At 34.6% G+C, this 15,941-nt stretch overlaps 2 protein-coding genes across 2 annotated transcripts; one reads left to right on the top strand and one right to left on the bottom strand.

The window, feature by feature from the left end:
- Window positions 1-3,772: 3,772 nt before the first annotated feature.
- LOC119839623 lies at window positions 3,773-8,930 on the bottom strand. The gene is made up of 2 exons (XM_038366019.1): window positions 7,164-8,930; window positions 3,773-6,351 (listed from the first exon to the last, which is right to left on the bottom strand). The coding sequence occupies exons 1-2, from the start codon at window positions 8,652-8,654 to the stop codon at window positions 6,226-6,228; spliced, it is 1,617 nt and encodes a 538-aa protein (XP_038221947.1). The 5' UTR covers window positions 8,655-8,930; the 3' UTR covers window positions 3,773-6,225.
- A 295-nt stretch (window positions 8,931-9,225) lies between these two features.
- On the top strand, window positions 9,226-15,935 carry LOC119839664 (poly(A) RNA polymerase gld-2 homolog A-like). Its single transcript, XM_038366065.1, has 8 exons — window positions 9,226-9,577; window positions 9,651-9,955; window positions 11,116-11,274; window positions 11,706-11,824; window positions 12,453-12,630; window positions 12,871-13,131; window positions 13,516-13,746; window positions 14,253-15,935. Exons 2-8 carry the CDS (start codon window positions 9,664-9,666, stop codon window positions 14,393-14,395), a joined length of 1,383 nt encoding a protein of 460 aa, XP_038221993.1. The 5' UTR covers window positions 9,226-9,577; window positions 9,651-9,663; the 3' UTR covers window positions 14,396-15,935.
- The last annotated feature ends 6 nt before the right edge of the window (window positions 15,936-15,941 follow it).

The raw sequence follows: 15,941 nt of genomic DNA, 5'->3' as shown, positions 1-15,941 counted from the left end.
TGTCTTTATCTTTGCTGATATGATCCGATTTCGAATGAAGTGCCATTCATCGTCTCGAACAAAAGATAGACAATCCGATGTCCGAAAGTGGATTATCTGAAGTGACGACTGGCGGCAAACGGAAATGGCTAGCTTAGAAGCCACGCAGCTGCTAACAAGCCAAAGATCTCATAAATGACGTGTTGAACGATCAGACTATTTGCATACCTACATGTAATTGTGTGACGTAAATATACCTACCTACATGCTATAATGAGAGCACGCACCTGACTCTAATTACGCTGATCTATGAATTCTCATCTGATTATTATGTAAAATTTCTGCATAATCAATGTATGATTAAAGATAAAGATCATCAGTCATCCCCTTAAGTCGATTATATTATTTACTGTTTAGGGTTCAATACATTGGCGTACTACAATAACAAACAACATGTTTATTGTACGTTTATGATTCAATAAAAAAATAATATTTAAAAGTAAGAAATTAATTTCTCCACTGCTAGAATGAAACTGGTCGTTGACTCTTTGTCCTGGCTAGCATAGCAAGGCATATTATGATATTCCAAAATTTATACTGAATAATACCGATAGACATTATAATTAGTACACATGATAGATAATAGATATTATATTAAACACAATTGCTTTCATTTCAAACACAACTCGGAAGATAATATTTCTAACATTTTTAATAATTTAAACGAAATTTATTAATAGAAGTTAAAATAAGTGACCAAGCGTGAAGATATTTGCATTTAAATGAGTAGTAATAAGGAAGATATTGTACCAATGACCTTTTTATCAAATATAGAATAATGGTATTTCAAGACAATCAGTTATTCAACTCTTATATTTAATTATACATATACATATAGATATATATTCCAGGAGTAAATCCATAGATATAAAGCGAACAGCAAAATTATGGCAATCAAACAAACAATTGATTAAAAACACGCACAGTTTTTAAACATAATTTCCGATTAAATAATAAATATTAATAAGAGTGATTAACATGGTTATGAGATAAAAATGTTTACCTTCTTGTATTTTATATACTACAGCATGGACCAAAGAGTTTTATTAGTTTTTAATTCTGTAGGGTCCTGCCCTAAATAGGTTTTAGCCCAAGAGCTAGTTATTATATTAGGTATTTTTTTTGTTGGTGCCAAATCATTTCATTTTTTTTTTATACTTTTTGTGTTGATAATTGGTATCGATGGACTACGATTGTAAATATTTTAATAATGAATTATTTATAGGAACTCCATATTTACATTTAGTTATCCATTGCCTGTGGTACGGAATATATTTATAACCGATAAAAACCAAATTAATGCAGTAAACAGTGCACATATTCAATGACTGCCCTTAGGTACAGTGGCACACTTAAGATCCTGCGTTTGCATTGGTACTATTTTCTCGTTCATGAGATTTTGAGAGTATAGAAGGTAAAACATAAAATCGAATTTATGCTTCATAAAAATTCACCAGTAAAGATATCTGCCCATTTTGGGCAACAAGGACAGGACTAATAAATCGATTTCTTTTTTCACTGTTTACGCAGTTTTTGATTAGAATTTTAACATATTTAAATTAACTAGTATAGTTATATTCCTAGATACTCTTAACTGAAGCTAAGTGTAACCATACTCACATGATTAGTTTTGTTATTGTAATTTAAATTAAAGTTGGTAAGTATAAAGTATTATGTTGTGAATACTTAATTTAAGTTAATAAAACAGAGTCCCAGATCTTTAACAAATAAACATGTTACTTGAAACAAATAAATATCAAAAAATTCCCATAATCCCCAACCAACAAGCCTTCGAGTTTAAATGCAACCGGTGCAGAGGGAAAAAAAATCAAAGAAATTGACACATGTGTTAACGCTCTCATTTGTCTGACAGATGTGTGACACTGGCAGGGTCAAAGCCATAAGAATCATTATTAAGAGATATTAGAGGATTATTCGAGAGCGAAAGGATGCTCACTAATTGAGAACTGCAACTTGCAAGGAGTACAATAATACTGAGGGAGCTTAGGGACGTGTACCTTTATTACGAACACAGTATCACAGATTCTAGAGCTATGCTACCTACTCTATATATACTATGTTACTATATATACTCTATATATAACTACTCATTATTATACTATGTTCTTACTGTCATAATTTCGAATGTTTCAAAATTAGATTGTTTTATATTTTAGTGCAGTCAATGAACACATTAGCAAATGAAACACAAGTTTAAAATAACTCTTTATTATACATATTTCATATATACGAAGCTATCCAAAAATCACGCACCCTATGCCCAAGCATTGCAGAAAATATCACTAAGTGCACTTCGTAAAGCATACTTACACTTAACTGAAAACAAAAGGCAAGTTTATTCAACGCTATTAGAAATCAATATTTATCTATGCAACAACTAGGTCATTCAGAATCTAAGCTACATGTGAGTATGTTTTACGAATGTGCCTAAAGGCCGAATAAAAACTAAAAGACAGCCTGCGTATGAAAATTACGAATGCTTCAAATCGTTTAGTTTTATTTCAAGGATGTTTTTAACCAGCAAGTTCTCATCCTTTTATTCAATTATATGCATGACACTCAAAACTTTACGAACTAATTTTTCTTTTTAAGAATTCTAATTACAGTTTCCACGATTCTATTTTTATAAATGTTCCCAAATCTCGATATTTCCCGGGTATGTTGAACGTTTAAGCACTTTTTATAATCCATAAAGGTATTCATTTAAATATGTCACTAGTCGTTAAATGGTACTGAACTTGCCAGGAGTTGCATGGTAAAAAAAATACATTAGTTGCGGCTGCAACGTATTCATACTTCTCTGTTGTTCAATTATAAATAATAATTTTGTTACATTTTAGACGAATTAAATTTATTTAAAATAAACGACGGTACGATTTAAAAGTACCTAAGAGAAAAATGTTTAAAAAGATATTTAATTATCTTCAAAGTTAATTTAAAATAATGTACTAATGCAATTATGTAGAATGAACAGGTTGTAACATATTTTGTGATATCTATCGCATCATACCGAACTCTTTCAAAAATGCAATTTTTTCTTGTCTTAAATAATGGCTCTACCCAATAAAGGGAGTCACCAATACCTAGTAAGTATGTGTGTGGGAGAGATAGAACTCAAATTTTAGCCTGACCGACTGATACGGTTGACATTCAACATTTGAAACTGGGTGGAAACATATTTTCTAAGTACAATTAAATGTACGATTACATTCGACATCTCGTTACAGAACTTACTGCTGTCATGAAGATCACAGCCAATCGCTTTATTATAAAAATAAAATATCAGGATAAATTATGTACATATACCTGCGTTGCATTGTTTAAAGTAATATTGATATTTTAAACGAATTAGCTTGGTAATAGTTTCGATAAATTTATAATTTCCTCCATATTCGCTATACATATTTTCTAATATTTTCTTTAAGTCTAATCAAAAAACCAACAATTTTTTTTTATTTTATTATAAATAGTGATTATTGAGAACTTTTATTGAAAAACAACAAATAGTCAAAGGAGGTGTCAGAAATTAGATTTGCCAGAAAACATAAATTATAAAGAAACATATTAAAAGAACATATTATCTGCCATCAAAAATATCGTTTTTTTCATTTCCGAGCTGCACTGTCAAAATGACATTTCACCCATATAGCACTAAAGCGACAAACAAAGTTAAGTAAGTGTAAGATAATTCATGTTCAGTTTTACAATATGTGAAAATCGGGCTCTAAACAGTCATAAAGTATCATCTCCTTTATTATAAAACTCATATTTTTCCGTCAGAAGTAGACCAACGGATACATTGCTAACATCTGTACATATTATTATGCCTATATACATTTTCCCACTTGGAATCTAGAAGCTCTATTTATTTACTATCATTGAACAGCTTTCAGTTTCTTGAAATAAGATTATATTTCACATCATTAAAACTTTTTCAAACATTCAATTAAAAATACCTAGGTACTAAATTTGAAATAAGTGGTAACCCAACCTTTAGAGTTATTAAATGCTATAAATTATGAATCTTACATATATACTTAATTTTAAAATCTCCAAAAAAAGAAAACTTTTTCTCAAACTGATAAGTATATTAACTTTTATATACAGTTTTACTCCTTCATTTTATTGGATCTAGCAGGTTGTCAATCTATATATTAAAATATAGAACAGTTCACTGCTCAAGGAGGTTAGTTTTGAAAGCAGTAATGATTCCAGTATGCAAAACGACATATTGGAATCAGTACTGCATTAAGGTGTCACAATAACCACCTAGACTATCATTCATTTTAGATAATGCTTCAAGCTCAAGTCTGGAGTAACGCTACCAATAAGCTTTAATATTACTCCATTTAAATCACGTCTATTGCGGAATGTGTATGAGATGAAAAAAAATACATATATAATTATTAATTACAAAAATGTTGATAAATACAATACACTAACTATACAGCCACAATGACACGAATTACAATCAAAGTATAAATTCGTTTGTGTGGAAGCACCCTTATTTCTACATTCGTTCATAGACGAGCTAGAAGCATCATATAAATTAAATGACTAACTTTCCAACACCTAATCCATAACAAGCAGTATATTTATAAGCAATTTACAATTTATATATAGCTAATATAGAATTTTTTCTTAAATCAGAGCGCATTAAATAATTTTATGGACGAAAATAATTGCACTATTTATATATAGACAAAATTAAACTTGTAATAAGATATAAGAGTATATAAGCACAATGCAATTTAACACATAGAAGTGCAATAAAATCAATGGGTTTAAAGACCAATGCTACACTAAATAAACAATGTATCTGAGAATTACATCATTAAAATTAATCGAGTGCAAAAAACTAATTATTTCTAGGATAAACAAATTTATTTATCATAAATATAATACAACTCCCGAATCAACCACGGCAAGTTCTCGCACATTCTTTAGCACATTCACACGCGACTTATAAATGCGTAATCCATCCCACACAGTATACGTAATATTAAAAAAGTTGATAAAACTCATGTAAAGATAGACCATGACATTATTGATCTACAGGAGTAGAACTCCGCAATACATAAATTATCTTGAATATCAAAAGACGTAATTGGCTTTAAACTAAACTTACTTGAACGACCATTAAGAAATTAGAATTCGTGAGCAAAGTATGCCGGAGACAAAAAAGAAGTAATTAATTGATGGTCTGCTTCTCTACGCAATTATTTTACTCGCAATAAAGGCAATAATGCGTCATGGTGCGTTTTCAGATATGTCTAAAATGCACCATTAATCATCATTGATTATAATCATTTTCAAATCCAGTTCTTTATCGAGTCCCGTCCCGTTTGTCAGTTTTATTCTTTCGAGCTTTTTTATAATGGTGCATTTACACATGCGGTTTAGTTAATCGCTTCGCTGTTTGTATGATCGTGAAAATGCACCAAGCCTGTTATCGTTTTAATAAACAGCTATCTGAAATTCTGTAAACTCTACTTACAACACAATCTTGTTTATTACACGTTGACTTCATAAATTTTTAATATTACCAGCGTACGTGTAGACTTTAAATTATATAGGCAGATAGCTACTTATTTGAAAAATCGTCTTCGATATATTGTTTTTTAAAATATGCATAAATTATGGATATTGCACTTGGAAATATAATAATATTAATATAGAACAAATGTTTATTATTTAATACAATAGAACATTTAAAGTTAAGCGCGAAATTTTAACACGTTACGTCGCCCATACTCCGCAATAGATAAAACAAATATCATCACCATTCAAAAAGTATGAAAAAATACTTTTTTAAGGATTATTTTCATTTGCTGCAGTGTGCTTTATTGTGATAATAATATATTGACCTGATTAGGTTAACCATAAATTTATTTTTTAAATTTAATAATATAACAACATATGTTAATTAAATATCTCTATGTGTAATGCTTTCTGAATAATTAACACTATTACTTAAAAAATTAACTTATACATGACTGGAATTTTAATGAAATTTAAGATAAATAAAGGGCCTTTTGCTTCCTCAAATTAAGATTAATGTGTAATATGTAACTCATTCGTATAACAAAAAAAAACACATTATATATTAATGTTACCCTTTTAAAGTATTCATGATCCAACAATCAGTGTAAGTTATTATTCCTGTTATGAAACCAAATCATCTAATGCTTTATCTCTGTTGAATTCATGTTTGACAAGTGCTGCAGACACTCTTCCTTCTGAAAATCCTAAATCCATCAGCTCGCCCAAGATAAGAAGACCTTCTATTACCTGTAAAAACAGTATTGAGTATTAATTAAAAAAAAACTGGTCACACTTTTAATAACAATGTTTTCTTAAAGCAAAATAGGAGTTAATATTGCTAATAATGTGACCATCAGAAACTCTGGTATTCTCATGTAGGCCTTTCTCTGAGTAACAAATACCTCTGTTATAGAATACCTCTAAAAAAAACGTATACCTCTGTTATAGAATACATATATTTTTTATGAGAAACAAAAATGAAGAAAACAATTTTAATACTTTAAATGAAAAGATTTGACTCTTACAGTTAATAATAACATATTTTCCATTATATATAACCTATCTTAGTTTAATTAAGTTACACCAATTCTTTACAAACTTTTAAGGTAGATCATTCTTTCTCTAAGAGATAATATCATGTCATGTAACTTAATTTGCCCCAGTCAAGTGACCATATAAGGATGTTGTTGTTGAAAATAAACCTGACAAGTTTTTGGAGATCTAGCCTCAATCAATCTCTCTCAGTCAACAAGAAACACTTGCTTCTGCACTACCTGTAGTACCTTATAATTATGGTAATGCAAAAATATTCCCTGGGACGCTTTGAAATAATATTCCTTCAGGTACATTTATTCAGTCGGGTAAGAGAATATTATTGAACATATTATATATAGGCAAATGGATTAATGAATAATTTAATTTTTAATGGATGCAATAGTTTCCTGATGAAATTTTCCACCCAATTTATTGACAAGATTTATAGATCTGTTTCTATCATTTTAAATACCTCTGGGTTTCGTTATTTACTTTTTTCTATTAGATTTAAATTTTCAACATACCTTCTTATCATTGTCGCCAATAAGGCTGCACACTCTAGCTACTCTGTCCAAGGGAAAACCCATTCCGTGAATTTTCTGACACATGCTCTGCAATTTTGGAGGAAATTTATCAAATGGGTTTGGCAATTGTTCAGTTTTTCTTCTTCTATGCTCTCGTTTATCACTACTTGAGGATGACCTTGGAACCATTGCAACTGGTGCTGGACTTACATTGCAAGATCTTTCATCTGCTCTCAATTTTGCTGTCGCTAACTCCTCATTCAACTCTCTAACAATATCAGGAACACTTCTAGATCTAGACTTAACTATATTTTGTGAACTATTTACTGCCGGTTCTTCTGTAACTTCATTAGTGTTTATTGTCTGTTGGGTGTAATATGGTTGTTGGTAAAAATAATAAGGTTGTGGAATATAGCTGGCTCCGTTTGTTATTGGATTGATTTCTGCTGATGTGGTTGGCAATGGGTTGTTATAATATTGATCAGTTACAGTATAAGGTTGTGTAGGAACATAATATTGATAATTCGGCATATATACATTATCAACAGGAATGTTCCTATCGCATACATTATCTGACTGTACATAATAGCCATTGGAGACTGGGTAATGCTGTGGAGATGAGTATATAATATTTGGACCCTGTATTGTCTGTTCCCCGTATGCATTTGGTATGTACGTTACACCTTCAATCTGAGCTTGTGTCGCACAATTGGCATAGCTTGGATAGACCTGCTCCTGATAATTTGGCACCTGACAACTTGCTGTTGAGTCTCTCTGACTTTGCAACACTTGAGCTAGTAACTCCATATCATTTATAGTTTTGAGTTCGACATTATCAAAGGGGCTAGATGTGTCATTTTCAAAATCTTTGAATGTCATTGTTTCAACATTATGAGAGTACTGGGGTTTAGCAATTTTAGAACTTATCTTTAATTCCTGCAATGGATCTGGAACATCTAGGAGGCTTTGTTGGTACTTTGACTGCACTTGTATGGGTTGCAAGATGCTAGTCTGCGAGTCTTGGGTTGTACTACATGGCAAAGCAACATCTACGCTTGTAGTTTTATCAATCTCTGGGCTATTGTCTTGAGTTGAACTTGTATCACAGTTTCGTTCTGGTTTTTCGTCAGGCGAAAGGGCGCTGATCTCATCGGTGCTCGGGTAGGACACCTCGGACACACTGAGCTGCTTCAACTTTTCCTCGGCTTCAGCGGCGGCTATGGCATCCAATTTCTTTTGTTTCGCCTCTTCCAATAATTGAAGACGATGTCGCCTTTCATTTCTCTTCGTTTCTTTTGCGCTTCTAAGCTCTTTGAGTTTAGAAAGTACATTACGTTCGAATGTAGGACAATACTTAACGCATTCAACAACATTTTGCGCTCGCAAAGGACATTCTGTAATGCTATATGGTAACTCGATTCTTGGAGGTCGTTTGTATTTTTCTGATATTTTAACGGGTACGCCGTCCATAAAATCTCCAAAATGTGACATATCAAATCACTTTAACGACTGATAACGATACTAAAATAAAACAAAGTTTGTATTTACACAATCTTAGCACTTTTAAGGTTACATTATCCTCTCTCGACGTCATCACTTGTTACACTAACATATTAAAGACATGCATGATGAAAAAAAGATCTCTGCAATCTCATGCTATGTGACTAAGAATTTTACTAAAGGCAAAATAATCTTAATTAATTTTATCAATAAATTCAGTAAACAGAGACGAGAAAAGCATTTGACGTTATTTGTCAAACTCAAACTCAAAACAAAAGTCAAAAACTACACATTGTAATTGCCCCTAATAAAAATAAATCATATGATTCAATTCATTACTGTCTTCCTTTAGAATTCTTATTGCACATTTCAAATACCTAAATATTATGTTGGTTGTTTATTGATACCTTTAGGCTATATGCAAATTTATATTTGAATGGGTACCCTAGTTTCTAGTTAAACTAATTATTTGTTCATGGCTGCAAATCGAATACACGAGATTTGAAATAAAAAAATGAAGTCTATCACGTGTAGATTTCAGCCCAAAACACCAGATGTCGCTAGTGTTGTTTCATTAAGTCATGGCGGATTTTTTCTTGTAATTTAGAGATTTACCTTTAATTTTGTGGGTAGATTTGTTAAAATAGACGTCGTTTTATTAATTCGATCTGTTCGTACGGTGGAAGCAAAGCGACAAGAACGTTTATTTGACTTCAACTTGAATCAAAGAAGATAGCCATCGACTTACAAGGAAATACGTTTGACGGATCGTCTCGGATTTCGGTGGTATATTAAAATAAGTGAAAATTACACAATTTAGACGTCGCACCGTACTAATTAAATATTATAATTAGCATGATACAATAAGCGACTGCAACTGGACACGTCACTATATTTTACAGTTGCAGAAAAAGGTTGGTACACTAATAGAAAATTTCGTGCGGTTACCGGTGTTATTTATTATTCAAGGCTTCATTCTATTTGCAGATATTGAGGCAAAATGAATGAGGGTGCACCTATAATGTACCATGGGAATGGTGGGTACGGCGCACCCGGAATGTATGTAGGCCAGGGTCAGATGGAACGTCAAAATCGGCAGTATCCTATGGATATGGTTCAAATGATTGGTGGTGTTGGGATGCGCGGGATGGGCTCCCCTAGACAGGGAATGCAGCGCAGGTGGCAGCCACGCAGAGACCGTCAGCAAAAAGGCGAAAATGCATTTGGATATGATTCAGATGACTCCAGCCTTTCAAGTAATGCTTCTGGCTCAAATAAATCCAGTGAAAAAGGTAAGAATTGTATATTAAATTGTGAAAATGTGCATATGAGGCTATAGCAACAGGCACCATTTTTATTATTTGCAAGTACCCTCATATATTTACAATGATCTGGTTTAAACTTATCTGATCAATTCAAATTTGAATAATATTTATTTCTGTTTTCATATAAATCGGTATTATTTTGTGACTTATCTATTTATATTGAATGTTAACCTTGTAGTTAATTAGGTAGTCTTGCAAGATAAAACAAATTTTCCCATTGATAAATGGTATGATAAATAAAATTGGATTTATGGTATAAGGTCAAAATAAATTTTATGACAAAATGATATAGTATTTTTTGATCTAATTAAATTCTAATAAGAATCTTCTAATGAAATAATAAATAAAACAACATAGTAACTGTGATTTTTTTTACATATGTATTTTTGTTTCTTTGAAATACCAAATTTTAAATTGTTAGGAATATAGAATGAGGTAATTTTTCTAACACACCTTTTTTAATAAAAATCTAGGGGATCATTAATTCTTGCTAACCCAGTTTTTTAATTTCACATAAAACTGTGAAATATATACCCAACAGTAATATAAAATATTTAAATTAAAAGCATAGAATTCAATGGTCTAATAAATAAAAAATAAGTTGGACCATAAATATTGGAAAAAATAACATAAAAAAATTTATAAACTGTACAACTCATAGTGTGCATTTGTAACATGAGAAAAAGAAAATATTTGTTAGTTTTAGTTATTTGTTTATAATTGTTAAATAAGAAAAAATTGTTGTTTTTTTTTTATTGAATGTGTCATGTAGTCAAATTTTAAATTGATTCATTTAATGAGTTTTTAAGTATCATTTAACCATGCATATTTCAACATTTTGTGTGTACTTATCTTCCTATTCAATTACTACATATTGGAAACAAATATTCATATATTAAATAGCTATCTGGATCACAGAGATTAACTTATGTGGTACCCAGATAAAAAATGGCCAGCATTCATATTATATGTACTGTTATCTATACAATCAAATTTTATGCAGCTCCGATCATTAGTTTTGCTTAATAGTAACGGGTCCATACATCAATTCTCAAGATAATCTATCTGCATCTCTGAAGTAATTTTTTCTATATAATATTGTTTCTCGTATATGACATGGTTACCAGGGGACAAGCGGGAGTCGGGCAGCTCGTCGGGCAACGTGAGCCGCGAGTGGCGCTCGCGCAACCGCCGCGAGCACCGGCCGCGCCGTATCGCGCCCGACCGCTACCTCACCGCCGCGTACCCCTTCCAGGTCAAGTTCACGCCCGACGATCTGTTGAACGGTGAGTGAGGGACGCACAGACACGCATCTTATAATTATTTATGTTTGTTACATATATAATTATAAGATCTACAATAATATATAAATTATAAAATTCACGAATAATGTAATGTTATTATTTGTGGTCCAGTTCGGTTCCAGTTGGGTCAGTACACAAATAAAATGACCTGCATTAAAATATACAAATCTTTGCTATTTACAATATTATTTTATAAATAAAAACATAATTTGTATATGATTGCTCAGAAATGTCTAATACAGTATGTAATTTACCTTATCATATGTTTAGTTTTACAGTATAAGTTTTTCTTAATTGATAATATAATTTGCCAAAGGGACCCAATTTATTTATATTGAACAATAAAATCTATAGGGAAAATATATCTATAGAGTAACCATTTTAAGAGGTGACTATTCTGTATTTGTTTTCAGGCTCGAATTGGGACACACTATCACAAGAGATCTGGGACAAGTTCATTAAGTCTCAGCAGACTGAGGAGACATTCCACAAGAAGATGAACTTATGGAGATATCTTTATATCACTATTAAGGTTAGAATGAACCATGAGCGTAGCATATCGTTTATTACTGAGTATATTCTTACAATCCGGATAAATTAAAAAAAAAAATCTACCTCTTCCTTAAAAGGCCGGCAACACCTTCACAGGGACTCTTGTGGGGGCTCATGGGCAGTGGTGATCGCTCGATAATGGGCGCACCACTTGTTCGTTTGTCCGCTTTCTTTTATAAAAAAAAAAAAAAAAAAATATTCAGAAGTACAAAAAATAAAAGTATTAACCCCGCTGATTTTAGATGAGAAAGAAAAATTATGTATATATAGCCTACTTCGTTCACTTTGAAATATAAAAGCATGGATGTCACAATCTGCAATATAATAAATACAAAATTTAAAGTTAGAGTTACAATATTTTTATGTATAACTTAGTGTAAAAATGCAAAATAAAAATTTACGAAAGTGTTACTGATTGCGGATTTCGGACGTTCATGCGGATGCTCGACGCTCTTTTCGGGTGTGTATTTACCTGTAATATTGTACGTGGCGTTCTATTTAAACCTTTTGAAGTTATTTTTCAGCTTCCTTTACTAGAAAATTCATTGTTGGGATACAAGGTATGGGGCTTAATGTATCATCATATTTAAGAAGTGTTTCCTCCCCAGTCAATATTCCCTCGCTACGGTCTCTACGTGGTGGGTTCCACGATGTCCGGTTTCGGGCTGGAATCGTCAGACATGGACCTGTGCCTGTACGTGCGCGCGCTCGCGCACCTGGAACCGCGTGCGCATGCGCTGCTGCACCTCGACTATATACTGGCCTATATACGCGCTATTGATCCCAGTTAGTAGCTGTTTTGTATAATCTTTTTAATGGGAACAGGTGGACTGAATTTTTATTTAATTTACAATTTAATGTTTGACCAATAATAGTCTTACATTCAGAAAGGTAGTCTGCAGTAGCATAGATGATTTTAGGGGATTTTTTTATTTATGGTTGTTTAATGTCATAGGCACATTTTTAAAAGGCTCCTCCGAGTATTTAAGTAAAGTAAAAAAAGTTGTTGTTTTGTTGTCGTCGCAGACGCGGAGCTGATCCAGGCGAAGGTGCCGATCCTGAAGTTCCGCGACGCGCGCGCCGGCGTGCACGTGGACCTGAACTGCAACAACGTGGTGGGCGTGCGCAACACGGAGCTGCTGCTGTGGTTCTCGCGCGCGGACTGGCGCGTGCGGCCGCTCGTCGCCGTCGCCAAGCTGTGGGCGCGCGCGCACCGCATCAACGACGCGCGCCGCCGCACGCTCTCCTCCTACGCGCTCACGCTCATGGTCATACACTTCCTGCAGTGTGAGTCGATGCCCATCCGAGCCTTGCAAATAGTATTTTATATGACGTCATTTTTGTAAAATTCTTAGTGTAAAATAAATTTTAATCTTAATAGCATTACTATACCATACGCCCATATCCTTTTCCTTACCCTTCCCAGTCCTTTCCTTTATTCCTCTCAACAATCCTTTCTTAATCCCTTCCCAATTTAAAGTCGGCAATCCATTTGTAGAGGCGTAAGGTCTGCAATGGACCTTATGCCTCTCCAAATGTTCATGGGCGGTGGTATAGCTTACCATCAGGCGTCCCACCAACTCCATTGCCGACTGTGACATAGTCTCCTCTCAAGAACATGACCCACTAAGAGACTTGCATCCGTTAATTGAGCACAATAACCACCGCCAGGCGGCGCGAAGCCCGCGATCCTGCCGCGCGCGAGCGAGGCGAGCTGCAGCGCGGCGCGCACGCGCTCCGCCAACCGCGCGCCGCTGGGCGAGCTGTTCGTGCAGCTGCTGCAGTACTACGCGCACTTCCCGTACGAGCGCATGGCCGTGTCGGTGCGCGCCGCGCGCCGCCTGCCGCGCGCCGACTGCCGCATGCACGACCCGCACGTGCAGCAGCTCATCTGTGTCGAGGGTGAGCCCCATCACCCGAGGAGGGGTTCGGCAGCTTCAATTATTTGCACTCGTGTTTGCCGAATAGTGCCTTGGATTGTTATCCATCCCATTGTTATGGGAACATGAAACAGCAGTTTGTCACATTAAAATTTAAGAAATTCTGATTAATTCACATACCTTATTTCACCAACAGTTCAAAGTCATTTCCATACAACTTATTACTTCTATGTTGAAACATGTCTATTGTTCCATTGAGACTGTTTAATTACAATACTATTATGACTATGATTAAGTTTTTACAGAATACCCATTTTGTCATAATCGTAATTGGTTTGTAATTGACTCTTTATTGTTTACATAGAAAAAAAAAACAGAAGTTTATAATGTTATAATTATATGTAGATCCTTGACTTCTGAAACAGTTAAGGTTTAAGTCTTATATTTCCTAGACATAAATTTAATGGCACATCTGTCTCTGTATCAGTGTCATACCTATCATAAAATGATGAATAACGGGTTCCACAGAGCCGTTCGACCTATCGAACACGGCGCGTTCCGTATACGACCCGGAGTCGTTTGAGAAGATTGTGACGGCGTTTCGCGAAAGCTACAAGCGGCTGTCGGCCGGCATGCGGCTCGCCGACGCGTGGCCCGCGCCGCAGCGATGATGGCCTCGTCCGGCGACGGCGCCGACGCTACCGACGTCACCGACGCTACAGACGTCACCGACGTCACCGCTGCCGGCGACCGCGGCCACGACCGGGGCTCGCCGCCCGACTCGATCTAGACTGAGGCAGGACCGCAGTCTGGTCTAGACTGTTTGGCTGACGACCATGAAATTGTGCTCCCAGTGATGTGTCAGTGCAAATTGGCCCGATCACCGATTTGGCTTGTGACAGTAAAATTGTGAAGTGATAATGATGTAGTGTTGCAAGAGGCGGGTTGGCAGTTACTAGAATTGTATAGTTTGGTTGTTTGCCGTAAGGGGACTCTTGAAAATAAGAGATGGAGCCTTGTGTAACTAGATTTTAACATGCGCAACCCTACTGGGACTCACTTCTTGCAACATTATCGTGTACAAAAGCTATATAATAATAGGGTGCAGTCCCAAATAGTGCCGTAACAATAATCGACTGGCTGTGATATGCGACTGAATCCCTGTATATATGTAGTTGTAATATAGTACTTAGCGTCCGGCCGGAAATATCTCGGCGGTCGGGCGCCCCACTGGCGCGGCTGAGGCTCTGTCCCAACGCAAGCCAATGATCTGTTATCGTACAACACAGCTTGGGACAGGGCTCAGTTGTGGCCGTGTGCAATGCATTTTTAGTTCCTACTTTTTCACAGATGGCCACATATTATTTAATAGTACATATTTTATATTTAAAGAGCGATTGTCACTATGGACATATGTTAAATCACATAGTGCCATGTTTTTAGTTAGTATTGTTACTAGTCAGTTACGGCCTACCAAAGATAGAATCCACTCTGAAATTGGTTAAGACACAAGAAATGCAACCAAATTGTTGGCCAATTTCATACTCAAGACTGACAATAGAAATCCACTCAGCATTGAATATAAAACGCATTTGTCTGTAACACTAGCTCGTACCACACCGAAGCTGCCTCGAAAGCGTCCTATTATAATTTTGAATATTTATATTTATAAGTTATTTAATGGTGTAAATAGTAAGAATGAAAGAGAACTATTGTTGAAACATTTTAGTCGTGTTGTATGTATGTTTTATGTAAATAGTATTTTTTGTGATGTAAAGAGTAAATGACAAAAAATATATTTGAAGTTGTTGTACAAGTTTACGATAAGCTTGGCTCGGAAGCGTCGGGCGCTGCGTGGAGGCCGCTTGGGACTCGCCCCCGCTTTTCTCGGTCTATATCAGATATATGTAACGTTATATTATGTATGAATCACATTCCAGCATATTGTTTCAGTATTTCGCTATTCGGCATCAAGATCAAAATTTTCTGTGATACGTCAGCGATAATTTTACATGAAGGCTTTTTGGGTGCTATTTGTGAGCCGATATGAACGTCAAATGGTGCTAAATATTTAAATAATTTATACGACCGCTTTCTCTGTTGAAGTTTGTTTCCATAGTGGATACGAGATGAAATATAAAACAAAGCATATCTTTAAAATAATAAAGAATGTAGTAATTGTTATCTCTGTTATGTAGGCATGTTAGAGCAGATATA

Source organism: Zerene cesonia, chromosome 4, assembly GCF_012273895.1.
Source record: "Zerene cesonia ecotype Mississippi chromosome 4, Zerene_cesonia_1.1, whole genome shotgun sequence".
NCBI classification, from domain to species: domain Eukaryota; kingdom Metazoa; phylum Arthropoda; class Insecta; order Lepidoptera; family Pieridae; genus Zerene; species Zerene cesonia.
Note: the sequence above shows the minus strand (reverse complement) of the source record. Positions and strands in the feature narration are given on the sequence as shown.